This window comes from Aotus nancymaae, unplaced genomic scaffold, assembly GCF_030222135.1.
Source record: "Aotus nancymaae isolate 86718 unplaced genomic scaffold, 86718_ANA_hifiasm-v0.15.2.pri h1tg000117l, whole genome shotgun sequence".
Classification (NCBI taxonomy): Eukaryota; Metazoa; Chordata; class Mammalia; order Primates; family Aotidae; genus Aotus; species Aotus nancymaae.
The window spans coordinates 7,151,173-7,163,410 of record NW_026988532.1 but is presented as its reverse complement, the minus strand read 5'-3'; the positions used below and the strand labels follow the sequence as shown (position 1 = coordinate 7,163,410).

General features: G+C 44.5%; 1 protein-coding gene across 2 annotated transcripts in view; it reads left to right on the top strand.

The window, feature by feature from the left end:
* The first annotated feature begins 3,450 nt into the window (after positions 1–3,450).
* VAV3 (vav guanine nucleotide exchange factor 3) overlaps positions 3,451–12,238 on the top strand; it is a 389,657-nt gene continuing 380,869 nt past the window's right edge. Inside the window, exon 1 of one of the 2 annotated variants that reach the window (XM_012466320.3) lies at positions 3,451–3,953. In XM_012466320.3, coding sequence (XP_012321743.1) covers positions 3,750–3,953 — 204 coding nt within the window. In that variant the 5' untranslated portion in view covers positions 3,451–3,749. The remainder of the gene's footprint in view (positions 3,954–12,238) is intronic. The other variant, XM_021667516.2, reaches the window with a different exon arrangement.

Here is a 12,238-nt window from a genome sequence, read left to right as displayed (position 1 = left end):
GAGTTAACATAGCTTATTCATTTATTTACTCACCAAACTAATATTTATTATTTGTTATGTGACAGGTACCAAGGTTGGTTCTGGGAATTTGAAGAGTAATAAGTTACCACCCCTGCCTTCAAGGTGTTTCAGTCTAGCAGGGAGAATGATATTTAAGGGTAATTATTTTAATGGTGAGCCACAACTCGGAACAAGGGGCACAGATGTGGAGGCACGAGCTCATCCTTTTATTGAGCTTTCTAATAAAGAGCAAGATGCTTAACTCTGTTATCTCCAGCTTCCTCACTAAAATGGGTAGGAGAGCATCTTCTCACTTGCAGATAGTGCATGTAAAGTGCCCAGAAGAGTGCTGGACACATAGTGGGCATTCAGCAAATGAGAGAGGGTGGATGTGCCTCAGGGGCTATGCAGGAGTCAAGGGCAGTAGGACCATAGGAGGGGTCGTGAAGTCCCATGTCAGATGTGCAAGAAAGGCCTTCTTGCACATTGCAAGAACACTAGGTACCAGGATTAGCAAGGAGTTGCCACTGACTAGTTAATCCCTATTTCCCAATTTGTCTTCACTAGGTGGAATCTTTCCTTTAAGATGGCAAAGGAAGGCCAGTGTGGTGGCTCACACCTGTAATCCCTGCTCTTTGGGAGGCTGAGGTGAGCGGATCACTGGATGTCAGGAGTTCGAAACCAGCCTGGCCAACATGGGAAAACCCCGTTTCTACTAAATATATAAAAATTAGCCAGGTGTGATTGTACATGCCTGTAGTACAAGCTACTTGGGAGGCTGAGGCAGGACAATCGCTTGAACCCAGGAGGTGGAGGTTGCAGTGAGCAGAGATTGTGCTACTGCACTCCAGTCTGCATGACGAAGCCCTGTTCCCTGTACTGGACCCCACTCCCCCTCACTTGTCCTCCTCAGCCTCTGCCTCCTGCTTTTAGCACATACCACTGTGATGACTAGCCAGGGCAGGCCTGGAGGCTGAGATCAGTGATCTGTTGGGACAAGGGCTAGGCCCCACAAAGCCCCACAAAAATTAGCCAGGCGTGGTGGCTCGTGCCTGTAGTCCCAGCTACTCAGGAGGCTGAGGCAGAATAGCTTTAATCTGGGAGGCAGAGGTTGCTGTGAGTTGAGATTGTGCTACCGCACTCCAGCCAGGGTGACAGAGTAAGACTGTTAAAAAAAAAAAAAAAAAAAAAAGGGGAAAAGACTGAATTTTTTCCTTTATCAAGGATAGCTCAGGTGAGAAACCCATTGCTATTTTTATTGCGCCAATTTCTGACACTTAAATGTCTTCCACATGAGTCACCTATTGGCACTCAGCTCCTTGTTTACGTGAAGAATCCGGTGACTGCACTAACCTCCTTCCCTTCTAGGCCTTCCATATATTTTCCGGTTGCCCTTCTATCAACTCTGTGTTTTACTATATTTGAGAAGCATTATGTTTTGAAGTCATATATTATGTTATATAGAGAGAGAAATTAAATAGAATATTTGATCATTGTTGCCACTTGTGAATGCAAAGTCGCTAGCATTGGGTAATATTTATTGATCTGTTATTATCAGGCACCACACATTCTATGCATTGTATCAGTGCTTCTCAGCTTTTGATGGAAATACGTGTGATATGGAGATTCTAAAATTCAGGTTCTGGTTCATTCAGTATGGGAGTACAGCCCAAACATCTACATTGCCCACAGGCTCAAGGGTGATGCTGCTGTCCACAGGCTGCATTTTGAATAGCAAGACATTGTATCATTTAATCCTGACAACAACCCTATTAGTTAGAAATTATTTCTTGTTTCATATCTATGGAAACTGAAGTGTAGAGAATTTATCCAAGGTCATGTTGCTAGAAAGCAGTACAGCTTGGGCTCTAAATCCAGATTTGCCTCCTGGGATAGTGTATATTATCTGGATTTTGGAAATATTCTCCAACATCCAAGGGTGACCTGATGCTACCTGAAACAAAATTCATAGTTTTAGTTTCAATTTCGTCCCTTTTAAGGATTTTTTTTCTAATTTCTTTTTATGAAGGACTTTGTATTAAATGGTGATTCAGATGTGTTGGATTTTGCTTCTAAAGATATGTGGAGTTTAGTATAATTTACTTGCCAAAATTATGGCCTAGGAAACATCGTGCTATTGATGGAATCCACACTGAACACAAGAGGAAATTGCTAGGGAAGGATGCGTTGTGAGGAAAGGAAATCCTCAGGCTGATTTATTGTTCAGCGCTGAGTGTACACAGTGTGCTATCCTTGTCGTAGCCAAGCGAAAAAGGACGCAGTCCCTGTCCTGAACAGATCATTCTTTTAAAAATAATATTTTGGACTGCTTATAAAGTATGGTTCGCAATAAAAAATTTGGGGTCCAGAAATCTAATACAGTATCGAAAATCCCATCAAACTGGAGTCTTTTTATTTTCAAATTTTAAATGAATGCATCTCAAAAGGGTAACGAAGGATCACATTTATATCAAACAGCAAGAGTTCAATGTGGCAATATCTTGCTATGAATAATTTAAACATTAATTGTGGTTTTGGGAGGCAGTGTGCAGTGGGAGTAAAAGGGGTGGAGTTTAGAGTCCCAAAAGATTTACTTAAGAAACACGGATGCACTGCTTGTGCACTGTGCAAAAGTTCTGGGGGCAAGTTCCAACTTTCACTAAGGATCCCAGAACAGCTCGGTAGGAGCTGCCCAGGGCCAACGCGCTTTGCTCTCAAACCCGGGCGCCAGGGGCCGGCGCATGCGCAGTCTAGCACCGTGGCACAGGCCTTTCTCAGGCAGGTTTTTGTGGGGTCAGCAAAAGGGTCAGAACTGCCATCACGAACAGTTCCAAGCCTGACAGGGGAGGGGGAAACAAGCTCCAAGTGAAAATCACCTCGCGAGGAAATAGGCTTCGAGATGGGGGCGGTTTCTGCAGGCGTCTCCACACAGGCACTCTCACTTACTTTCAGGGTGCCAAAACACCCCTAGGGGCAACTAGGAGGAACAGGCTGAGGAATCGGCTGTGGAGAATGGAGGGGATAGAACTGGAAGGCGCGCGGGGGCGACGATCTCTAAAACTTTCAGCGCCGTGCTCTACGGATGCTCTGGGCACTTTTTTCATTTCTCTAGGGAGTCCGGGTGCCCCAATTAATCCGTCGCTCCTATGAACATTTGTTGTTTAGGGGGCCTTGGAGGAGCCCCTCGTATTACACTATTCGGCCACACTCCCCGCAAAGCCGGGAACCCGCCCCGAGAGAAGACCCCAGGACGCCGGGGGCTGCGTGAGCCCCGCGAGTCTGCGGGCGGGGGCGCGGGATCCCCTTTGTGGCCGCCGCCCCCTCCGCCGGCCCCTCCCCCGCGCCCCGCCCTCGGCCACCGACCCCAGCCCCGGCCGCCGGCGCGCTCCCACCCGCGCCTCTGGGGACTCGCGGACGGCAGCGAGACCGGCCGGCGCGCTGGGCATGCTCAGTGGCGGGCCGGGCGCTGGAGTCGGAAGCCCGTGCGCGGCCGCCGCCGCCGAGCCGGCCGGGGCGCACGGAGAGCGCTCGGGACTCGCTGCAGCTGCGGCCCGGTCGCGGCGCACCCGGGCCGGGACCGGAGCCGAGCCCAGCGCTGCACCCGCGACCCGCCGGCCGCGGCGCCTGCTCCCTCGATCCCGCGCGGGGAAGGGGCCGGCGGCGGCTGGCGTCGGCGGGGCGCTGAGGAGCCGCGGCGGCCGCATCCTCACCGCCCGCCCCGGCCCGGCGGCGTCCCGGAGCCGTCGGGCATGGAGCCGTGGAAGCAGTGCGCGCAGTGGCTCATCCATTGCAAGGTGCTGCCCGCCAACCACCGGGTGACCTGGGACTCGGCGCAGGTGTTCGACCTGGCGCAGACCCTCCGCGATGGAGTCCTGCTCTGCCAGCTGCTTAACAACCTCCGGGCTCACTCCATCAACCTGAAGGAGATCAACCTGAGGCCGCAGATGTCCCAGGTGAGGAGGCCGGCGCGGGCGCCCCGCCTCCAGCCGGCAGCTCCCATTAATCTTGCGGCTAATTTCTTTGTGTAAATGCAAACGTCTAGGTGCGCTGAGCTTGCCCTGCCTCCCAGCCTTCTGCTCTGGGACCTCTTCGGCACCACTTCGGCTTTTCCTACCTTGGCTTGAAATGGCTTATCGCCTCAAGCTGAATGCGAAAGCCTTGCGTCCGGAGATGGTGTGAGGATTTCGTAAAGGCTTTCTGTGAGGCGGGAAAGAAATAAGTTGTCTTAGGGTGCCCTTCACCTACTCTGCGTGTGCGTGTGGCGCGACAAAGGGAATTTGATCAAGCTCTTCCGTAAAAACGAAGGGGAGGGACGAAACGAGGTGATGGGGTAATTTGCCTTTAGTCTCTTCTTTTGCTTTGCGTCTTGTTCTCATGTTTTCTTGAAAGAGGAACCATGACATAAATGAGGACTCGAGGAAGTGGAGGGCGTTCGGTCCCGTTATCTGCCCAGGAGTGACACTAGTCGAAGGGACGAACCGGGAGCAGAACCCAGAGGCTGCCCCCGGGCTGCCCCCGGGGGCCCTGAGCTGGTGGCCGGCCAGCAAGCTCCGTCGCTGTGTTTACAGCTCTTCCTAAACCATGTCAGAAGGAGCGAGTCCAACCTCTCTCAGCAGCGACAGGAAATGAGAAGTTTCACTAGAGATTCTGCTTTCCTTCCTGCAGTGCCCGGCTCAGGTGCTGTGGTGCTGATCGGCTCCTGGGGCTGGAGCTGCCTCTTTGAGGGTGAAGCCAGGCACGCACCTCTGGAAGGTTGGGTGCACCCTAGAGTCAGCTCAAAAGTCACAGTTCAGTGGAAGAGTAGTTTATTTATCCTGTCGGAAAATTTTTGTACAGAAGGATGTTAAACTCGGTTCAGAGTCTCTTTCAGAATGTTAAAAAACAAAACAAAAACCAAACCGCTTTCAGCTTAAAAGGGAGAGGGCAGAGCCCTCTCCATGACACATTTCAGCACTAATCCTCTATGACGCAGAGCCTCAGCTACTTAGCAGCCAGAGCAGTGCCTTTCAAGAAGGAACGGTCCTTATATGATTTAATAAATATGTATTTAAAGTTAGAGCACACACAGTCATCTCTGATTCTTGGTGTCACTATTTCACCAGGGTCCCCTGCACTTCAAATTCTGCATTCCTTGCCTGTCTGCCTTCAACCTGCTGGTGGGCAGTCCCCAAGAAAGAACAGGCACAGAAGTGGGGAGAGCCATATGTATTTAAAAGTGAGATAAATTATTTAATACCCCCATAAATCTGCATGGTGATTGCTACCTCTAGGTACCCTTTCAGAGTTGTCTCAACTCTGGATATCCCTTTGAGGGGTTTAGCAGACTTTTCTATTCTGGTGGGAGCTGCAGTCAGTTATCTACTCTCACACATCCTCATTTTCCACTTTGCCTGTAGCCTCAGGAGGCAGCGTGGATCAGGATGCCTTGGCCACCAGTAGGGAGTACAGTACTGTGCACGTTTCCTGGAACTTGTTTCCTGGAACTCTCAGCAGTTGCTCTCAATAATCACATTTTCTGGACAGCTGAAGAGCTGCCTTTTTTTTTTTTTTTTTTTTTTAACCCTGAAGTCTTTATTTGAATGGTACAATGGATGAGAATCGTTTTGAATGTATTTTGCTCTTCTCTTATAATATGTTAGATGTAATTTAATCTTTCTGATGACCAAAGATCGTCATTATAAGCATCATTAATAAAAATTGAGCACATTCAATGCTCTAAGCGTTCTGTTCCCTACTGGGGGTACCACAAAGAGCAAACCAGAATACTTGCCCTAAAGGAATTATTACACTGTGCTATCAGATGATAAATCACTGGGTTATAATAAGGTAAGTAAGACAGCTAATGACCTTCTTTGTGCCGTTGCACTTTTGAGTTCTTAAGTCTGCCCAACCTTGAGCTTTCTGGTTCCAAATTAAGTACAGTTTCTCCTGTGATGTCCTGTGAGTGGGTGCTTCTCTCAAATGTGAATTCTAGAAGGCTAGTACCTGAGTATGGTGATGTCTGTTTTTGCTTTCCTCTTGGTTCTTGGCCTCGTTGCAGAGGGGTAAGGCTGCTGAACAAGTGGGTGCTAGGCAGATGAGTTTGTATCATGTAGGTTGTTATTAAATTCTTAAATGAGACTTATGAAATGATTTTATGAAACAACTTGACATATTTAACATAGTTACAGTGCCTACCTTAACATGTACTTAATATGTCCTTAATAAATGTTCACTATTAGCAAAATTATGTAGAACATTTTTTATGCTATTGTTACATTAAGAGTAATAGGTTCCAATAGAAATTTTAGAATTGTAGAGGCCTACCATTTCCTTTGGGCTGATATCCCTAAACATTTTGCCTCTAACTAATATTGCTCTCGGGAAAGTTTCTAGCTGTAGTGAATAACCTGGTACACCCTGTCATGTCCCAGCAGAATTTATTCCCCTGGAGTTAGAGATGTCATTACTAGTACTTGTGGCTTTTTGGTATGTCTGAGAGTCATTCTGTCCACCCAACTTAGGTTCTGTTGATACTAATTTGAAATAGACTTTTTTTTTATATATAGCACATGATCTCCTAAGCTGAGAAATAACTAGAAGGTGTTACTTCAGAGTTTTGTGTCATATTGAGACTCTAAGGAGCAGATGTTGACAAAGGAAATTTTAATTTATTGATGTTTTGCTTGTAGCCTGTTTAGTTTTCCTGAAATAGGCTATAAAATGACCAGCCTTTTACAATTTTTAAATGAGTGTTTATTCCAGTGAGTGGGATGCTTTTCCATTCTGTTAGCCTTCTGCCTTGTTTGCATTAAAAACAAATAAATAACTGCAAATAATGACTGCTCAATTATAGGTTTGAATCTTGGAATCTTAATAAGTTAGTTGATTATCTTTCAAAATAAAAGCATGGATGGGATCCCAGTTCTCTTACTTATTGTTCTTTCTGGCTGTGGACATCAGTTTGTTTTTGATCTTGCCATCTTGGTAAGAGGATGATCTTCAGTTCAAAAATAAGTATATTTTTTCATGCTGATTTAGCTTTTGTTTTTATTTATGATGGATTAAAGAGGTAAACTTAATCACATTTAGTTATACATTTAACATGTTCCTCTTATTATAAAGAATACAGTTAAATAAAATGCTGTTGGTAAGTGAATATCTAAGAAATTTGGTGTCTGTATATTTTAGATATTAGTGTCTATATCTGAGATTTATTTTTCATCTAAAACAGTATTCTAGCCTGGACACAAAGCACATGAATGATTCTGGAAGAGGGGAGCCTACTGGTGATAGCTGTACTGGGTGTGCAGCACGTGCTAGGGTTGGGGCAGGGGGTTTGCCTGTGGAGGGGCATGAGTTATTGGCTTGATGCTATTTTTAGTGTTTAAGAAGATCTTCATGAATGCCTATAACCACCCCTAGATCTATCATGAATTAGAGTACCTTAGTCTTAATTTTAAACTTAAAATTTTGCTTTATACTATGCTTTAGAGTAGGGGTAATACATTCCATGAGTTTACTGGCCACTATGAACAGTATATGTAAACTTTTAATTGTCTAAAGGAATAATTCAGACTTGAAGGATTCCTTCAATGACAATTTACCGGTTCCTACTATGTTCCAGGCACTGTTTCGGACACTGTCTTGGACAAACTCAACAAAGTCCCTGCCCTAAAGGGATTTGGATTTTAGTGAAGTTGAACTATACATAAATGACTATATATTATAATGTGCTATGAACCCATTTGAAGCTGAGTTGGGAACTAGAGAGAAATGTAATGCAATTTTATAGAAGGTAGTCAAGAAAGTCCTCTCTGAGGGAGTGACAATTAGGCAGGGACCTGAAGCGAGTGAGGGAACACAGGAATGTGGATGTTTGGAATAAAGAATATTCCTGGCAGAAGGAATACCAAGTGCAAAGCTCCTGAGGTCATTAAATGGCAGGTATACTAGGGGAACAGCTAGGCCAGCGTGGCTGGAGGGAGAGCGAGTGTCGGAAGGAGTGGTAGGGTTGAAGTCAGAAAACGGAAGCTCGAGTTTTAGAACTTGTGGGCTACTTTAAGAACTCTGGATTTCACTTTGAGTGAAATGAGAGGTCAACAGAGGGTTGAGCAGAGGAGTTACATGGCCAGATTTATGATTTATCTTTTTTTTTCTTTCTTTTTTTTTTTTTTGAGACGGAATCTTACTCTGTAGCCCAAGCTGGAGTGCAGTGGCGCGATCTCAGCTCACTGCAACCTGCGCCTCCTGGGCTTAAGTGGTTCTCATTCCTGAGCCTCCCGAGTAGCTGGGACTATAGGCACGCGCCACTACCGCCAGCTATTTTTTTTTTTTTTTTTTTAGTATAGACGGGTTTTCACCATGTGGCCCAGGATGGTCTCCAACTCCTGAGCTCAGGCGATCCATCTGCCTCGGCCTCCCACAGTGTTGGGATTACTGCTGTGAGCTGCCGCGCCCAGCCTTGATTTATCTTTCCTACAGTTACTCTGGCTACCATATTGAGAACAGACTGGAGAGCAGCAAGGATAGAAGTGCCCAGGCTAATACATCATTCAGGCAAGAGATGATGGCGGCTTCTCTTACCAGCGTAATAGCAGGGCAGATGGTGGGAAGAGTAGGCTTAGAATATATTCTGAAGGTAGAGCCAGCAGGCGTTTATTGATGGACTCAGATTAGGGGATATGAGCAGAGAGGAGTCAAGTATGTCTCCAGAAGTTTTGACCTGAGAAACTAATGATGCTCCCATTTATTGAGATGGAGAGGACTAGAGGAAGTATGGTGTTGAGGTGTATGTGGGGAGAGGGGAAGACATATCTGGAGCTAGTTGTGATTGAAGTGCCTGGTAGACATCTAGAAGGGTACGCTGAGCAAGTTGGAGGAGTAGGAGATGTAGGTATAAATTTTGGAGTTATAGTATTTAAAATGATGAGACTGGGTGATATCACTCAGGTAGTAGTGAAGAAAGAAGAAAAAATCTGAGTGAGCCGTTGGGGCCTGCCTGTTCATGAGGATAGAGAGATGGGCCGGGGGGAACTGTGAGGGAGTTAAGAGGCAATGGCCACAAGGTAGGAGGGAAACCAGTAATGTGGTTCCAGGAAACCAAGTGGAACAGTATTTCTGTGAGGAGTGATGACATGTTAAATGCTGATGATCAAGTAAAGTAAGGGCTGAGGATAGAAGATTTAAACAGTACAAGGTTCCTTGATAACCTTGACAAAAACGGATTTGGTGATGTGGTGGGCAAACACCTGATGATAGGAGAGGGTCGAAGCAGCAAGTATAGACATCTCTTTGGGGAGTAATTTTGCTGTAAAGAGGACAGGAAAATGGGGTAGTGGCTAATAGAGGAAAAGAAATCAAGATATGGGTTATTTTATTTTTATTTATTTATTTTTCATTTTTGGGATGGAGTCTTGCTCTGTCACCCAGGCTGGAGTGCAGTGGCGAGATCTTGACTCACTGGAACCTCTGCTTCCCAGGTTCAAGCAGTTCTCCTGCCTTAGCCTTCCGAGCAGATCGGATTACAGGTGTGAGCCACCATGCCTGGCTAATTTTTGTATTTTTAGTAGAGACAGGGTTTCACCGTGTTGGCCAGTCTGATCTCGAACTCCTGACCTCAGGTGATCCAGCTGGCTTGGCCTCCCAAAGTGCTGGGATTACAGGTGTAAGCCACTGCGTCTGCCCTAGTTATAGTTTATTTTCTTATGACACAATTCTTATTTTATATCTATTAAAAGAGATCCTTTAGATGGACAGATTTTCTCATATGATACTTTTGTATATATATGTATGTATGTGAAAAGATATATCTGTATATAAACAATGAATATATGGGCACAGGGAGGGGAACATCACACACTGGGGCCTGTCAGGGGATGGGGGGCAAGGGGAGGGATACCATTAGGAGAAATACCTAATGTAGATGACGGGTTGATGGATGGAGCAAACCACCATGGCACATGTATACCTATGAAACCTGCACATTCTGCACATGTATCCCACAACTTAAAGTATAATAATAAAAAAATAAGTAAAATTTAAAGTGTTTTAAAATCTTCTTTTTGTTCAGATTGTGACTATTCTGAATACTACTTGAACTTAGAGTCACTGATTGCCAAGTGTTTTCATAGTGTTACCCTTTGAGCATCTAGTGTTGGTGATGCAGCATTTCTAAGAGAATTCGTCACTACTGCCTGTGGGATTTCCTTCTAAGCTGGGTTTTGATGCTGCTTGTTATTCTTTTAAATAAAGAGTTAAATAATTTCTGCTATGGATAACCATACATTGTTTTTTAAAAACTATGATTATATTAGTTTTAGAATTGAGGTGTGCATTCCAAATACAGGTCTATACACTCCCTCCCCTCCCATACAAGGTGGTGTGACTTACAGATTTTTGGGTTATACCAAAGTGAAGGATGAAAAACTGTTATTTTCCATAAAGAATGATGTGCCTAGTAACGTTGTTAGTCATTTTGTTCAGAATAATGTCATTCCTTAGTCTTCTCGGAAGTCAGTAACTTCTTTGCCATTTGTTAGGTTATTCTCTTGGATAATCTGCCAGCATAATTTTAAACACAACACCAATCAGAATCTTTTTATGTAAAGTAGTTGTGGCATATTTAGGCATCTTAAGCATTTGTTCTGTCTGTGTGGTTGGTGGCTTAACCTAGGTTCTCTAGAAAGCAGAGCCTGGTGTAAGGCACTGAAGTGCTGAAACCCCCTTGGGGAGGTGCAGTCCCATGGCTTGCCAGAGTGAGGAAAACGAGACCATGTCTTTTTGTTTTGTTAAGATGGAGAAAGTTGTATCATGTTTGCAATATAAATGGGGTTGATCTAGTATAGATTACCACATATTTCCTAATTTTCAAATACAGTGGATTGTTTTTACTATTTTTCTCTAATCCTTTGTGGCAATTGACATTACTGATCATACCCTTTACTCTCACTACACCCTACTCTCCTGATCCTCTTGTACCTCTCATTATTCCTTCTTAGGTTTTTTTCTTTTTGTTTGTTTGCTGGCTTCTCTTTGTTGAAAGCTTTATTAGAGTTTTCTCTTTAGTTGGTTTTCATTTCACATTTGCTTCCCTGGAGCATCTTATGACGTCTGTGGTGTTGCCTACCTTGATGGACCCCAAATTTACACTGACAGCCTCAGTCTACCTGTTTTACACCTCTGCTTCTATAGTTACAGTTGCCCCATGGGTATGAAGTGTGATCATTAAAGAAAGTTCACTCACAATAGAGAGGGGTGGATTGGATGGGACAAAACTAGGCATGAGCAGGACTGCTACTGAAGTCATTCACCAGAAGATGAGGCCAGAGAAAGGAGGTGAGTAGAGGGATAGAGAGGAACAAAAGAGGTTAAAATGGTAATAAAGAGTTGGGATGGATGGGACTTGGCAACCTTTTAGATATGGAGAAAGAGTGGAAAGTATCTAGGCGGAGACCCAGGTTTCAGCATCAGGTGACAGGAGTGTTATAAAGGAGGGCCACATTTTAATGAGAAAGGGAGCACATTCTGTCTTGGACTCTGAGTTGGAAGTTATTACCAATTACCCTCTCTCTTCTCAGTTTCATGTATCCCACTCTTTTAATACCCCATTCTTTCTGGTTTATTCTACTAATACCTAAAACCCAACAATCCTTTGAACTCATTGCTTCTGCCACCTCTTAACTGCCTTCAGTTTTCATTTCCTTCCTACTTAGCTTAAATACTATAGCCATTATAATTCCCTGACTTCCCTTGATTTGTCCTGCTTGTTTGGATAAACAAAACCCTGGTTAAATTCAACTTGTTACTTATTCCCTTCCTACAACTGAGCTGCTGAATGTAATGCAGGAAAACCCACCGCGCTGATTGCTCTCACTTTAAGTTCATGTTTCCTAATCTCAGGTGGGCACCTTGGGCCATCCAATCATCTGGTTATATTTCTCTAATGTTCTCAAAGTATGGTCTGGAACTACTCGCAGTCCCTGAAATGCTTTTAGGGGTCCCACAATTTCAAAATTCTCTTTATAGTTTTATTTATAATCTAATAATAATAGATTATTTGCCTTCTCATTTTCTAATGTGTGTATAGTGGAGTTTTCCAAAGGCTGTGTGATAGTGCCCATGCCGTTGCTGTGGTTGACTGTAGAATATATGCTTGTATATGTTTCAAAGGTTTATCAGTTTAGAATTCTAACATGTTAAACATTGATGCTATGAAACCCCAAACAAAAGCTGCTGAGGATTCTCAAACACTTTTTAA